This window comes from Carcharodon carcharias, chromosome 12 (genome assembly GCF_017639515.1).
Source record: "Carcharodon carcharias isolate sCarCar2 chromosome 12, sCarCar2.pri, whole genome shotgun sequence".
Lineage (NCBI taxonomy): Eukaryota > Metazoa > Chordata > Chondrichthyes > Lamniformes > Lamnidae > Carcharodon > Carcharodon carcharias.
In genome coordinates, this window is record NC_054478.1 from 48,526,016 (window position 1) to 48,538,506 (window position 12,491).

Sequence of the window (12,491 nt, forward strand, 5' to 3'; positions counted from 1 at the left end):
GCTGAATTTTTAGGAGGCTTGTGTTATATGTGCATGAAACCTGGATGCATGGGTTGATGTAGGTGTAAGCTACCTCTAAAGAGTTAGAAATATAAATAATTAAAAAGCAGGGAGTAGATAATCCACAGCCCTATAACATCCACTTTTAAGTTAGGACGGTTTACAAATTACCGAGTTGGACTCAGAGACAATCCCTAAGCATTTTCTGAATGAGGTTTGACATGTACGCCTCAAAAGGCATCAAAGCAAGGCAACTATCACTGGCATCTCACCTCCCCCCCACCTCCTCCAAACAAAAGGTGTGGCTATGGGTACCCGCATGGGCCCCAGTTATGCCTGTCTCTTTATGAGGTATGTGGAACATTCCTTGTCCCAGTCCTACTCAGGCCCCTTCCCACAACTCTTTTGTCAGTACATCAATGACTGTTTTGGTGCCGCTTCATGCTCTCATCTGGACCTGGAAAAATTTATAAATTTTGCTTTCAATTTCCATCCCTCCACCACATTCACATGGTCCATCTCTGTCACTTCCCTTCCCTTCCTTCACCTCTCTGTCTCCATTTCTGGTGATAGACTGTCCACCAATATTCACTACAAGCCCACCGTCTCCCACAGCTACCTTGACTACAGCTCCTCACACCCTGCTTCCTGTAAGGACTCCATCCCTTTCTCTCAGTTCCTTCGCCTCCGTCGCATCTGTTCCGATGATGCCACTTTCCAAAACGGCGCTTCTGATATGTCTTCCTTCTTCCTTAACCAAGGTTTTCCACCCACTGTGGTTGACAGGGCCCTCAACTGTGTCTGACCCATCTCCCATGCCTCTGCCCTCACACCTTCCTCTCCCTCCCAGAACGATGATAAGGTCCCCCTTGTCCTCAATTTTCACCCCATCAGCCTCCGCATTCAAAGGATCATCCTCCACCATTTCCGCCAACTCCAGCATGATGCCACCACCAAACACATCTTCCCTTCACCTCCTCTGTCAGCATTATGTAGGGCCCAATCTCTTGGGGACACCCTGGTCCTCTCCTCCATCACCCCTAACACCTCATCTCCCTCCCACGGCACCTTCCCATGCAAACGCAGAAGATGCAACACCTGTTCCTTTACCTCCTCCCTCCTCACCATCCAAGGGACCAAACAATCCTTTCAGGTAAAGCAACGCTTCACTTGCACTTCCCTCAATTTGGTCTATTCCATTCGCTGCTCTCAGTGCGGTCTCCTCTACATTGGAGAGACCAAACACAGACTGGGTGACTGCTTTGTGGAACATCTTCAGTCTGTCCGCAAGCATGAACCAGACCTACCTGTCGCTTGCCATTTCAACACTCCACCCTGCTCTCATGCCCACATGTCTGTCCTTGGCCTGCTGCAATGTTCCAGTGAAGCTCAACGCAAACTGGAGGAACAGCACTTCATCTTCCGATTAGGCAGTTTACAGCATTCCGGACTTAACATTGAGTTCAACAACTTCAGACAATGAACTCTCTCCTCCATCCTCACCCCCTTTTTTCAATATTCATTTTAATTTTTATTTTTTAATTTTCATTTTTTATCCACTTGTTTTTATTTATATTCATTTTTGTTCATTGTTTTATCCCCGCATCCTATTTTCAATCTTTTTCCCACCTCCATCCCCTCCCCCCACCCCCACAAGGGCCATCTGTCACTTGTTCATGTTGTTCTTTCCATGGTGTTTACCCATGTCCTGCTATTATCATAATCTGCTTTCTGATCTTAATGCCACCATCAGCACCTCCTTTATAAAGCCAATACTACTATCAGTAAGTCCTTTTGTCCATGACATCTCTGGCAATCTCTTCTTTGCCTCCACATATCACTGGCTCTCTATCCAGCTTCACCTGCTCCACCCCTTAAACAGTATAAATTTCATTATATTTGTAATTCTCTTTAGTTCTGAAGGAAAGTCATAAGGACTCAAAACGTTAACTCTGTTTTTCTCTCCACAGATGCTGTTAGACCTGCTGAGTTTTCCCAGCATTTTCTGTTTTTGTTTCGGATTTCCAGCATCCACAGTATTTTGCTTTTATACTGGCATCTCTCTCTCTCTGCTTTGCTGAAAATTGAGTTTGGGCCTACAATCTGGGCTAACATTAGCAGTTTTAATGGGTATTAAATATCTATCACCACACCAACATTTGACATACGGTGTAAATGAACACTTTTAACCACAACTTTCTGTTTTGTTCTGAGATGGACTTTGCTTTGCAGTGGGTTATGGAATCCCCTTCCAAAGATTGACTTCTTCCCCATTCCACAAATTCAGGCTCGGCTGCTGAAACTTCCGTGAATTCTCAGGCTCACTCGTATCAATTCTCCATTGTTCCTGTCAGTCTGACTGGGAAACTTTGGCCGACGCCGGAACGAAGGCTGGGGGCTTCGGTTGCACTCGGAGCGCTGGTTGTCGCACAGCGCGTTCACTTCCGGCTTGTGGCTCGCCGGACGCTGAGGCCGGTGTGAGAAGGCGAATGAGTTTAACATTTTTTTTTATTATTTAACACGCTGGTTTGATTGAAACAAAAGTCGAGACGATGACAAAGGGAGAGACCGAAGGGTAAGAGCTGGGGCTGGATTCGTGGTCAGGATGAAGGGAAGCGAGCAGTTGAAAGTATTAGTGAGATTGCGCTGTCACCGATGTTGCATCACCCACCTCAGGCCTTCCTAGTGACCCGACCCTCAACCTCGTGCAGGACCAGGGGGATTTCCTCTGGACACCCCCTCCTCTCCAACTTCAGAACCATTGGGATTCCCCCCCCGGCCGAGTGCCCTCTGCCCAACCCCACTGCTGGAACATGGGAATTCACCCTGGTCCCCACCCCAGCTATTCTTGAACCGTGGGGCTTCCCTCCAACTTCATCCTACCAACAACAATAACTGGCACTTACAAAACGCCTTTAACGCAGCAAACCGTCCTAAACCGCTTCACAAGCTTGTCGTTTTAAAAAAAAAATTGACACTGTGCCATGTATTAGGGCATATGATGAAATTGTGAAAGTTAGGTTTTTAGATGTGTCTTAAAGGAAGCAAGAGATTTGGACTTTCAAAAGGCGTTTGATAAAGTGCCACATAATAAACATGCCAGCACAGTTGAACCCTGTGAGATAAAAGGATAGCATGAATGCAGAATCGGCGATTGGACTAAACAGAAAGTAGCAATGAATGAAATAAAAACAGAAAATGCTGGTAAAATTCAGCAGCCTGGCAGCATCTGTGGAGCGAGGAACAGAGATAATGTTTTGTGTCCATATGACTTTTTTTAGAGCTAAAGTAGTAATGGATGGTTATTTTATGGACTAGAGGATAGAGTGAGAGTCTCCATGACTCTGTTAGGAACATTGCTTTTCTTGAGAGATATTAATGACTTGAACTTGGGTGTATAGCACACAATTTCAAAATTTTCTCATGATAAACTTGGAAGTATTGTGAACTGTGAAGGAGATTATGATTGACCACCTGAAGACGTAGGCTGGTGGAAGGGATGGAAACATGGCAGATGAAATTTAACACACACAAGTGAAAAGTGATGTTTTCATAGGAAGAAAGAGCAGAGGCAATATAAACTAAAGAGTACAATTCCTAAAGGGTTGCAGGGACAAGGACCTCGGGGTACATATGCATAAATCATTGCAGTTGGCAGGGCAGATTGAGAAAATGGTTTTAAAAAAAGCATTGTTCAATAAAACATAAAAGCAAAAAACTGCGGATGCTGGAAATCCAAAACAAAAATTAAAATACCTGGAAAAACTCAGCAGATCTGACAGCATCTGCGGAGAGGAATACAGTTAACTTTTCGAGTCCGTGTGGCTCTTCAACAGAACTAAGGAAAAATAGAAGAGGGTGAAATATAAGCTGGTTTAAGGGGGGTGGGGGGGGGGGTTGGGGGTGGGGGTTGTGGGACAGGTAGAGCTGAATAGAGGGCCAGTGATAGGTGGAGATTGCCAAAAGATGCTATAGACAAAAGGACAAAGAGGTGTTGACAGTGGTGATATTAGCTAAGAAATGTGCTAATAGGTGATAATAAGGGTAGAAAGCAGGACGAGCAAGGTACAGATAGCCCTCATGGAGGTGGGGTGGGGGGAAGGGATCGAAATAGGCTAAAAGGTAGAGATAAAACAATGGATGGAAATACATTTAAAAATAATGGAAATAGGTGGGAAAAGAAAAAATCTGTATAAATTATTGGAAAAAAGGGGGATCGGAAAGGGCGTTCGGATGGAGGAGAGAGTTCATGATCTAAAGTTGTTGAAATCAATATTCAGACCGGAAGGCTTTAAGTGCTTAGTCAGAAGATGAAGTGCTGTTCCTCCGGTTTGCGTTGAGCTTCACTGGGACATTGCAGCAGGCCAAGGACAGACATGTGGGCATGAGAGCAGGGTGGAGTGTTGAAATAGCAAGCGACAGAGAGGTCTGGTTCATGCTTGCGGACGGACTGAAGATGTTCTGCATAGCGGTCACCCAGTCTGTGTTTGGTCTCTCCAATGTAGAGGAAACCGCATTGGGAACAGCGAATGCAGTAGACTAAATTGAGGGAAGTGCAAGTGAAATGTTGCTTCACTTGAAAGGAGTGTTTGGGCCCTTGGACGGTGAGCAAGGGGGAAGTAAAGGTGCAGGTGTTGCACCTTCTGCAGTTGCATGGGATGGTGCAGTGGGAGGGGATTGAGGTGTTGGGGGTGATGGAGGAGAGGACCAGGGTGTCCCGGAGAGAACAATCCCTGCGGAATGCCGCTGGGGTGGGTGAAGGGAAGATATGTTAGGTGGTGGTATCATGCTGGAGTTGGCGGAAATGGCGGAGGATGATCCTTTGAATGCGGAGGCTGGTGGGGTGATAAGTGAGGACAAGGGGGACCCTATCATGGTTCTGGGAGGGAGAGGAAGGTGTGAGGGGGGATGCATGGGTCGGACATGGTTGAGGGCCCTGTCAACCACTGAGGGTGGTTAAGGAAGAAGGAAGACATGTCAGAGGAACTGTTTTTGAAAGTGGCATCATCAGAGCAGTTCCAACGGAGGTGAAGGAACTGAGAGAATGAGATGGAATCCTTACAGGAAGCGGGGTGTGAGGAACTGTAGTGAAAGTAGCTGTGGGAATTGGTAGGCTTGTAATGAATGTTGGTGGACAGTCTATCACCAGAAATTGAGACAGGGTGGTCAAAGAAGGGAAGGGAAGTGTCAGAGATGAACCATGTGAAAATGATGGAGGGGTGGAAATTGGAAGCAAAATTAATACATTTTTCCAGGTCCAGACGAGAGCATGAAGCAGCACCGAAGCAGTCTTCAATGTACTGGAGAAAGAGTTGTGGGAGGGGGCCGGAGTAGGACTGGAACAATGAATGTTCCACATACCCCATAAAGAGACAGGCATAACTGGGGCCCATGCGGGTACCCATAGCCACACCTTTTGTTTGGAGGAAGTGAGAGGAGTTTAAGGAGAAATTGTTCAGTGAGAGAACAAGTTCAGCCAGACGGTGGAGAGTAGTGGTGGATGGGGATTGTTCGGGCCTCTGTTCGAGGAAGAAGCGGAGAGCCCTCAGACCATCCTGGTGGGGGATGGAGGTGTAGAGGGATCGGATGTCCATGGTGAAGAGTCATTCGGGGCCAGGGAACTGGAAATTGTTGATATGATGTAGGGTGTCAGAGGAATCGCGGATGTAAGTGGGAAGGGACTGGACAAGGGGAGAGAGAATGGAGTCAAGATAGCAAGAAATGAGTTCGGTGGGGCTGGAACAGGCTGACATGATCGGTCTGCTGGGACAGTCCTGTTTGTGGATTTTGGGTAGGAGGTAGAAGCGGGCCGTCCGAGGTTGGGAGGCTATGACGTTGGAAGCTGTGGAAGTAAGATCTCCAGAGGAGATGAGGTCAGTAACAGTCCTGGAAACAATGGCTTGCTGTTCAGTGGTGGGGTCATGGTCCAGGTGGAGATAGGAGGAAGTGTCTGCGAGTTGACGCTCAGCCTCTACGAGGTAGAGGTCAGTGTGCCAGACAACAACAGCATCACCCTTGTCAGCAGGCTTGATGACAATGCCAGGGTTGGACCTGAGAGAACGGAGTGCAGCAAGTTCAGAGAGAGACAGGTTAGAGTGGGTGAGAGGAGCAAAGAAATTGAGATGACTGATGTCACGCCGACAGTCCTCAATGAAAAGATCAAGAGAAGGTAAGAATCCAGAGGGAAGCGTCGGTGGAGTGAGAATATTGGAGGCGGGTAAAAGGATCCATTGAGCGGGGAGAGGACTCCTGCCCAAAGAAGTGAGTACAGAGACGAAGGCGGCGGAAGAAGAGTTAGCATCGTGCCGACACCGAAATTCATTGAGGTGAGGGCGTACCAATGAATGAATTCAGTGAATTTCGGTGTCGGCACGATGCTGAACTCTTCTTCCGCCGCCTTCGTCTCTGTGCTCACTTCTTTGGGCAGGAGTCCTCTCCCCGCTCAATAGATCCTTTTACCCGCCTCCAATATTCTCACTCCACCGACGCTTCCCTCTGGATTCTTACCTTCTCTTGATCTTTTCATTGAGAACTGTCGGCGTGACATCAGTCGTCTCAATTTCTCTGCTTCACTCACCCACTCTAACCTGTCTCTCTCTGAACTTGCTGCACTCCGTTCTCTCAGGTCCAACCCTGGCATTGTCATCAAACCTGCTGACAAGGGTGATGCTGTTGTTATCTGGTGCACTGACCTCTATCTCGCAGAGGTTGAGCATCAACTTGCAGTCACTTCCTCCTACCTCCACCTGGACTATGACCCCACCACTGAACATCAAGCCATTGTTTCCAGGACTGTTACTGACCTCGTCTCCTCTGGAGAACTTACTTCCACAGCTTCCAACGTCATAGCATCCCAACCTCAGATGGCCTGCTTCTACCTCCTACCCAAAATCCACAAACAGGACTGTCCCAGCAGAATGATCATGTCAGCCTGTTCCAGCCCCACCGAACTCATTTCTTGCTATCTTGACTCCATTCTCTCTCCCCTTGTCCAGTCCCTTCCCACCTACATCCGCGATTCCTCTGACACCCCACATCATATAACAATTTCCAGTTCCCTGGCCCCGACTGCCTCCTCTTCACCATGGACATCCAATCCCTCTACACCTCCATCTCCCACCGGGATGGTCTGAGGGCTCTCCGCTTCTTCCTCGAACAGAGGCCTGAACAATCCCCATTCACCACTACTCTCCACCATCTGGCTGAACTTGTTCCCTCACTGAACAATTTCTCCTTAAATTCCTCTCACTTCCTCCAAACAAAAGGTGTGGCTGTGGGTACCTGCATGGGCCCCAGTTATGCCTGTCTCTTTATGGGGTATGTGGAACATTCATTGTTCCAGTCCTATTCTGGCCCCCTACCACAACTCTTTCTCCGGTACATTGATGACTGCTTCGGTGCTGCTTCATGCTCTCATTTGGACCTGGAAAAATGTATTAATTTTGCTTCCAATTTCCACCCCTCCATCATTTTCACATGGTTCATCTCTGTCACTTCCCTTCCTTTCCTTGACCACCCTGTCTCAATTTCTGGTGATGGACTGTCCACCAACATTCATTACAAGCCTACCGATTCCCACGGCTACCTTCACTACAGCACCTCACACCCCATGTCCTGTAAGGACTCCATCCCATTCTCTCAGCTCCTTCACCTCTGTCGCATCTGTTCTGATGATGCTACTTTCAAAAACAGTTCCTCTTCCTTAACCGAGGTTTTCCACCCACGGTGGTTGACAGGGCCCTCAACCGTGTCCAGCCCATCTCCCGCGCATCCACCCTCACACCTTCCTCTCCCTCCCAGAACCATGATAGGGTTCCCCTCGTCCTCACTTATCACTCTACCAGCCTCCGCATTCAAAGGATCACCCTCTGCCCACTCCAGCATGATGCTACCACCAAACACATCTTCCCTTCACCCCTCCAGCGGCGTTCCGCAGGGATCGTTCCCTCCGGGGCACGCTGGTCCACTCCTCCATCACCCCCTACACCTAAACCACCTCCTCACCGTCCAAGGGCCCAAACACTCCTTTCAAGTGAAGCAGCATTTCACTTGCACTTCCCTCAATTTAGTCTACTGCATTCACTGCTCCCAATGCAGTTTCCTCTACATTGGAGAAACCAAACGCAGACTGGGTGACCGCTTTGTGGAACACCTTTGGTCTGTCCGCAAGCATGACCCAGACCTCCCTGTTGTTTGCCATTTCAACACACCACCCTGCTCTCATGCCCACATGTCCATCCTTGGCCTGCTGCAATGTTCTAGTGAAGCTCAACGCAAACTGGAGGAACAGCACCTCATCTTCCGACTAGGCACTTTACAGCTTTCTGTACTGAATATTGAGTTCAACAACTTTAGATCATGAACTCTCTCCTCTATCCCCACCCCCTTTCCGATCCCCCTTTTTTCCAATAATTTATATATATTTTTCTTTTCCCACTTATTTCCATTATTTTTAAACGTATTTCCATCCATTGTTTTATCTCTACCTTTTAGTCTATTTTGATCCCTTCCCCCCACCCCACCCCCACTAGGGCTATCTGTACCTTGCTCAACACAGAACGCAAGTTCTGTCGAAGGGTCATGAGGACTCGAAACGTCAACTCTTTTCTTCTCCGCCGATGCTGCCAGACCTGCTGAGTTTTTCCAGGTAATTCTGTTTTTGTTTTTGTTTTGGATTTCCAGCATCCGCAGTTTTTTTGTTTTTATATTTGTTTGTACCTTGCTCATCCTGCTTTCTACCCTTAATGTCTCCTATTAGCACATTTCTTAGCTAATAACACCAGCACCTCTTTTTCCTTTTGTCTATGACATCTTTTGGCAATCTCTACCTATCACTGGCCATCTATCCAGTTCTACCTGTGTGTCCGTGCCCCCACCCCTAAACCTGCTTATATTTCACCTCTCTTCTACTTTTCCTTAGTTCTGTTGAAGAGTCATATGGACTAGAAACGTTAACTATTCCTCTCTGCAGATGCTTTCAGACCTGCTGAGTTTTTCCAGGTATTTTTGTTTTTGTTCAAAAAAACATCCTGGGCTTTATGGAAACATGGAGTACAAAAGCAAGGAAGTAATAATGATTAACCTTTATAAAATCAGCCACAACTGGGGCATCTTGCCCAATTCTGGGCATCACATTTTAGAAGGGTTTGAAAATTTTAGAGAGGATGCAGAGGAAGTACATTAGAATGGTTCCATGATGAGTGACTCCAGCCACATGGAGCCACCAGAGAAACTGGGTTTGTTTTCGTCAAGCAAAGAAGGTGTGGGGAGATTCAATAGAGAAGTTTAAAATCATGAAAGGCCTTGATAGACTAAACTAGGAGAAGTTGTTTTCCAGTTGCAGAAGGTTGGGTAACCAAAAGAGATTTAAGATAATGGGCAAAGGCACCAGAGATGACAGGAAGAGAAAGGTTTATGTATTAAGTTATGATTTGTTTGAGTTGCCCAAAAGGATGCTGTAGTAAATTCAATAATAACTTTCAAAGGGGAATTGAATAAATAGTTGAAGCGGGAAAGTTGCAGAGCAGCATGGAAAGAGCAGTGGTGTGGGTCCAATTTCCCTTAAAAAAATTAGTTGTACATGGTCCCTTCAAATTGTTCCATGGGGCTGTGCGCGCGGGTTGTTTATCGCAGAACAAGGGCTTGAGCAGTATCTTCAAGGCTGCTGCACAATTGCACCCACAAAGCTTAGGAGGAACATTGTGTGGGACTAGTTTGGATAACTCTAACATTGGCACAGTCACAATGGGCTGACTGGTCTTCTGTGCTATCCTATCTTAGAGCCCAGCTGTGGCTCCACTGTTCATGAGTCAAAGGAATAGGGAAAAAAGGCAGCTTTCTAACTGGTGACGTGAAGGGTTATGTGAAGATCAAGTGAGGATAGAATTGGCCTTAATGTAATGTCTCCAAGCTTAAACAACAAGTCAATACTCACTGCTTATACTCACAACCATGTCATGGTTGTGATCATTTTACCTATTCTGAACTGGGCTAATGGGTGTAATATCTCAGCCACGAAAGACCTCTGATGGTATTCTAATGATTTGTGTTGTGAATTGTTTTTTGTGATTTCCCACAGATTAAGGTCAGAAGGAAATATTGGAAAGATGCTGCCTTTTCTTAACAGGGTTACGAATCTAGAAGACCAGGTTTTCCTATTTGCTGCACTTTTTGATTACCAGTCAGAAGTGGCAATGCTGTGATAAAAACAAAAAACTGCGGATGCTGGAAATCCAAAACAAAAACAGAATTACCTGGAAAAACTCAGCAGGTCTGGCAGCATCGGCGGAGAAGAAAAGAGTTGACGTTTCGAGTCCTCATGACCCTTCAACAAAACTCTGTTTGAGTTCTGTTGAAGGGTCATGAGGACTCGAAACGTCAACTCTTTTCTTCTCAGCTGATGCTGCCAGACCTGCTGAGTTTTTCCAGGTAATTCTGTTTTTGTTGTGGCAATGCTGTGCTTTGTATGATTGGCTCAAGGCAGAGACAAGAAAAGGTTGCAGGCCTATTAAAAAAAAATCTTCTTGTATATTCTTTTATTATAATATCCACTTACATTTAAAACATCTTTAATTTTGCTTCTTGCTCACCCAATGGATTATTCCAACATTTGTGGACCACTTTTTGAGTAAAAAAATTCTTTAGAATACCTTCCCATACACTGTGTCTTGTATTCCTGATTTCTAGGATGAATCTGGATATACTGGGTTTTATCTCATCCATACAACTTACGTTATTTCTGTCTTAAGTTGTACATATAGTCCATAGTTTGTTTAAAGCTGAGCCTAAATTGTTTAATCATAAAATATCTGTTTATCTTCAAAAAGAAGCCCCACATCTATTTACAATAGAATCAGAATGATGATCTGTACGTTAAATACATTTCCTACTAGACATGTGATTAGATTTAAATAAGACACTGGCGGTCCAGTATTTGAAATTTTGTTGCACTTGATTCAGAGCTGCAATTTTGCATTTGAGTCTTTGGATCTCCTGTTCAACTCATTTGCCTTGTTTGGCAGAGGTGTACGAGTTACCAAAATTGATTGATGGTATAGTAGAAATAGTGGAAATATTTGAAGCAGGTAAAGGGAGTGAAACTCTCATACTCTGGCTTCATCTGGCACAATCTCCTGACTTATCACGGAGAAGACGGTTGTCCAAATTATGCCGTCCTTGACTGAAAGGTGTATATGGTTCACAGGTGATTTTTTTTTAGAGAATGTGAGAGATTAATGTTATAAACACCAGAACTGAATATAGCTCATATCCATTTTGGAGAGGAGCCCTTATTGGCATTTTACCAACTTCTAATACTGGGTTTTATTGTTAAAAGGATTTTTTCAGGCATTACTGTAAGTGTTACGTGAAGGAAATCACTGCTAAGGTTTTCCTGTTTACCAGAGGAAATGTTTGAAACTGAAATTTCTGTTATAGTCTCACCATTCATAAAAATTGCAGGTGTAGCAATTTACAGCTTTGAACAGCTGGATTTTAAATAAAACAGTTGATTGTTATGCATTCTCGTGGATTTGACAAGGATTGAGTCAAAGCTAATAAACCCAACTTCTCTTGGTCAGATATTGTGGTCTAATACTGAATGAAATCCCAGTAAATGCCCACGCTAGCTTTTAATGGAATAACTTTAGTGTGAATTCACATTAAATTGATTTCTTTTCAATGCTTTGTGTTTCATTTGTGAAGGTAGTAATGTTTCAGATCATTAAAACCTGTTGAAAACAGGTACAGAAAATAATCACAAAGGCTAATGGAATGCTGGCGTTTATCTGGACAACTGGAATGCAAGGGGGTAGAAGCCAGGCTTCTATACAGAGCCTGGTTAGACCACACCTGGAGTACTTTGAGCAGTTTTGGGTATTTTTTTATTCATTCACGGGATGTGGTCTTCGCTGGCTCGGCTGACATTTATTGCCCATCCCTAGTTGCCCTTGAGAAGGTGGTGGTGAGCTGCCTTCTTGAACCACTGCAGTCCATGTGGTATAGGTACATCCATACTGCTGTTAGGTAGGGAGTTCCAGGATTTTGACCCAGCGACTGTGAAGGAATGGCAATATATTTCCAAGTCAGGATGGTCAAAGACTTGGAGGGGAACTTCCAGGTGACGGTGTTCCCATCTACCTGCTGCCCTTGCCCTTCTAGGTGATAGTGGTTGTGGGTTTGGAAGGTGCTGTCTAAGGAGCCTTGGTGAATTCCTGCAGTGCATCTTGTAGGTGGTACACACTGCTGCTACTCTGTGTTGGTGGTGGAGGGAGTGGATGTGGTGCCAATCAAGTGGACTGCTTTGTCCTGGATGGTGTCCAGCTTCTTCAGTGTTGTTGGAACTGCAGTCATCCAGGCAAGTGGGGAGTATTCCTTCGCACTTGTGCCTTGTAGATGGAGGACAGGCTTTGGGGAGTCCGGAGACGACGTAATCATATGCACGATTCCTAGCCTCTGACCTGCTCTTGTAGCCACAGTATTTACATGGCTAG

The 12,491-nt window shown here is 45.6% G+C and overlaps 1 protein-coding gene across 1 annotated transcript in view; it reads left to right on the forward strand.

Annotated features, from left to right (window-relative positions):
* The first annotated feature begins 2,404 nt into the window (after window positions 1-2,404).
* The window catches only part of dars1 (aspartyl-tRNA synthetase 1), a 73,612-nt gene continuing 63,525 nt past the window's right edge, over window positions 2,405-12,491 (forward strand). The window contains exon 1 of the mRNA XM_041201285.1: window positions 2,405-2,575. Within this exon, the coding sequence (XP_041057219.1) occupies window positions 2,553-2,575 (23 nt within the window). The 5' untranslated portion in view covers window positions 2,405-2,552. The remainder of the gene's footprint in view (window positions 2,576-12,491) is intronic.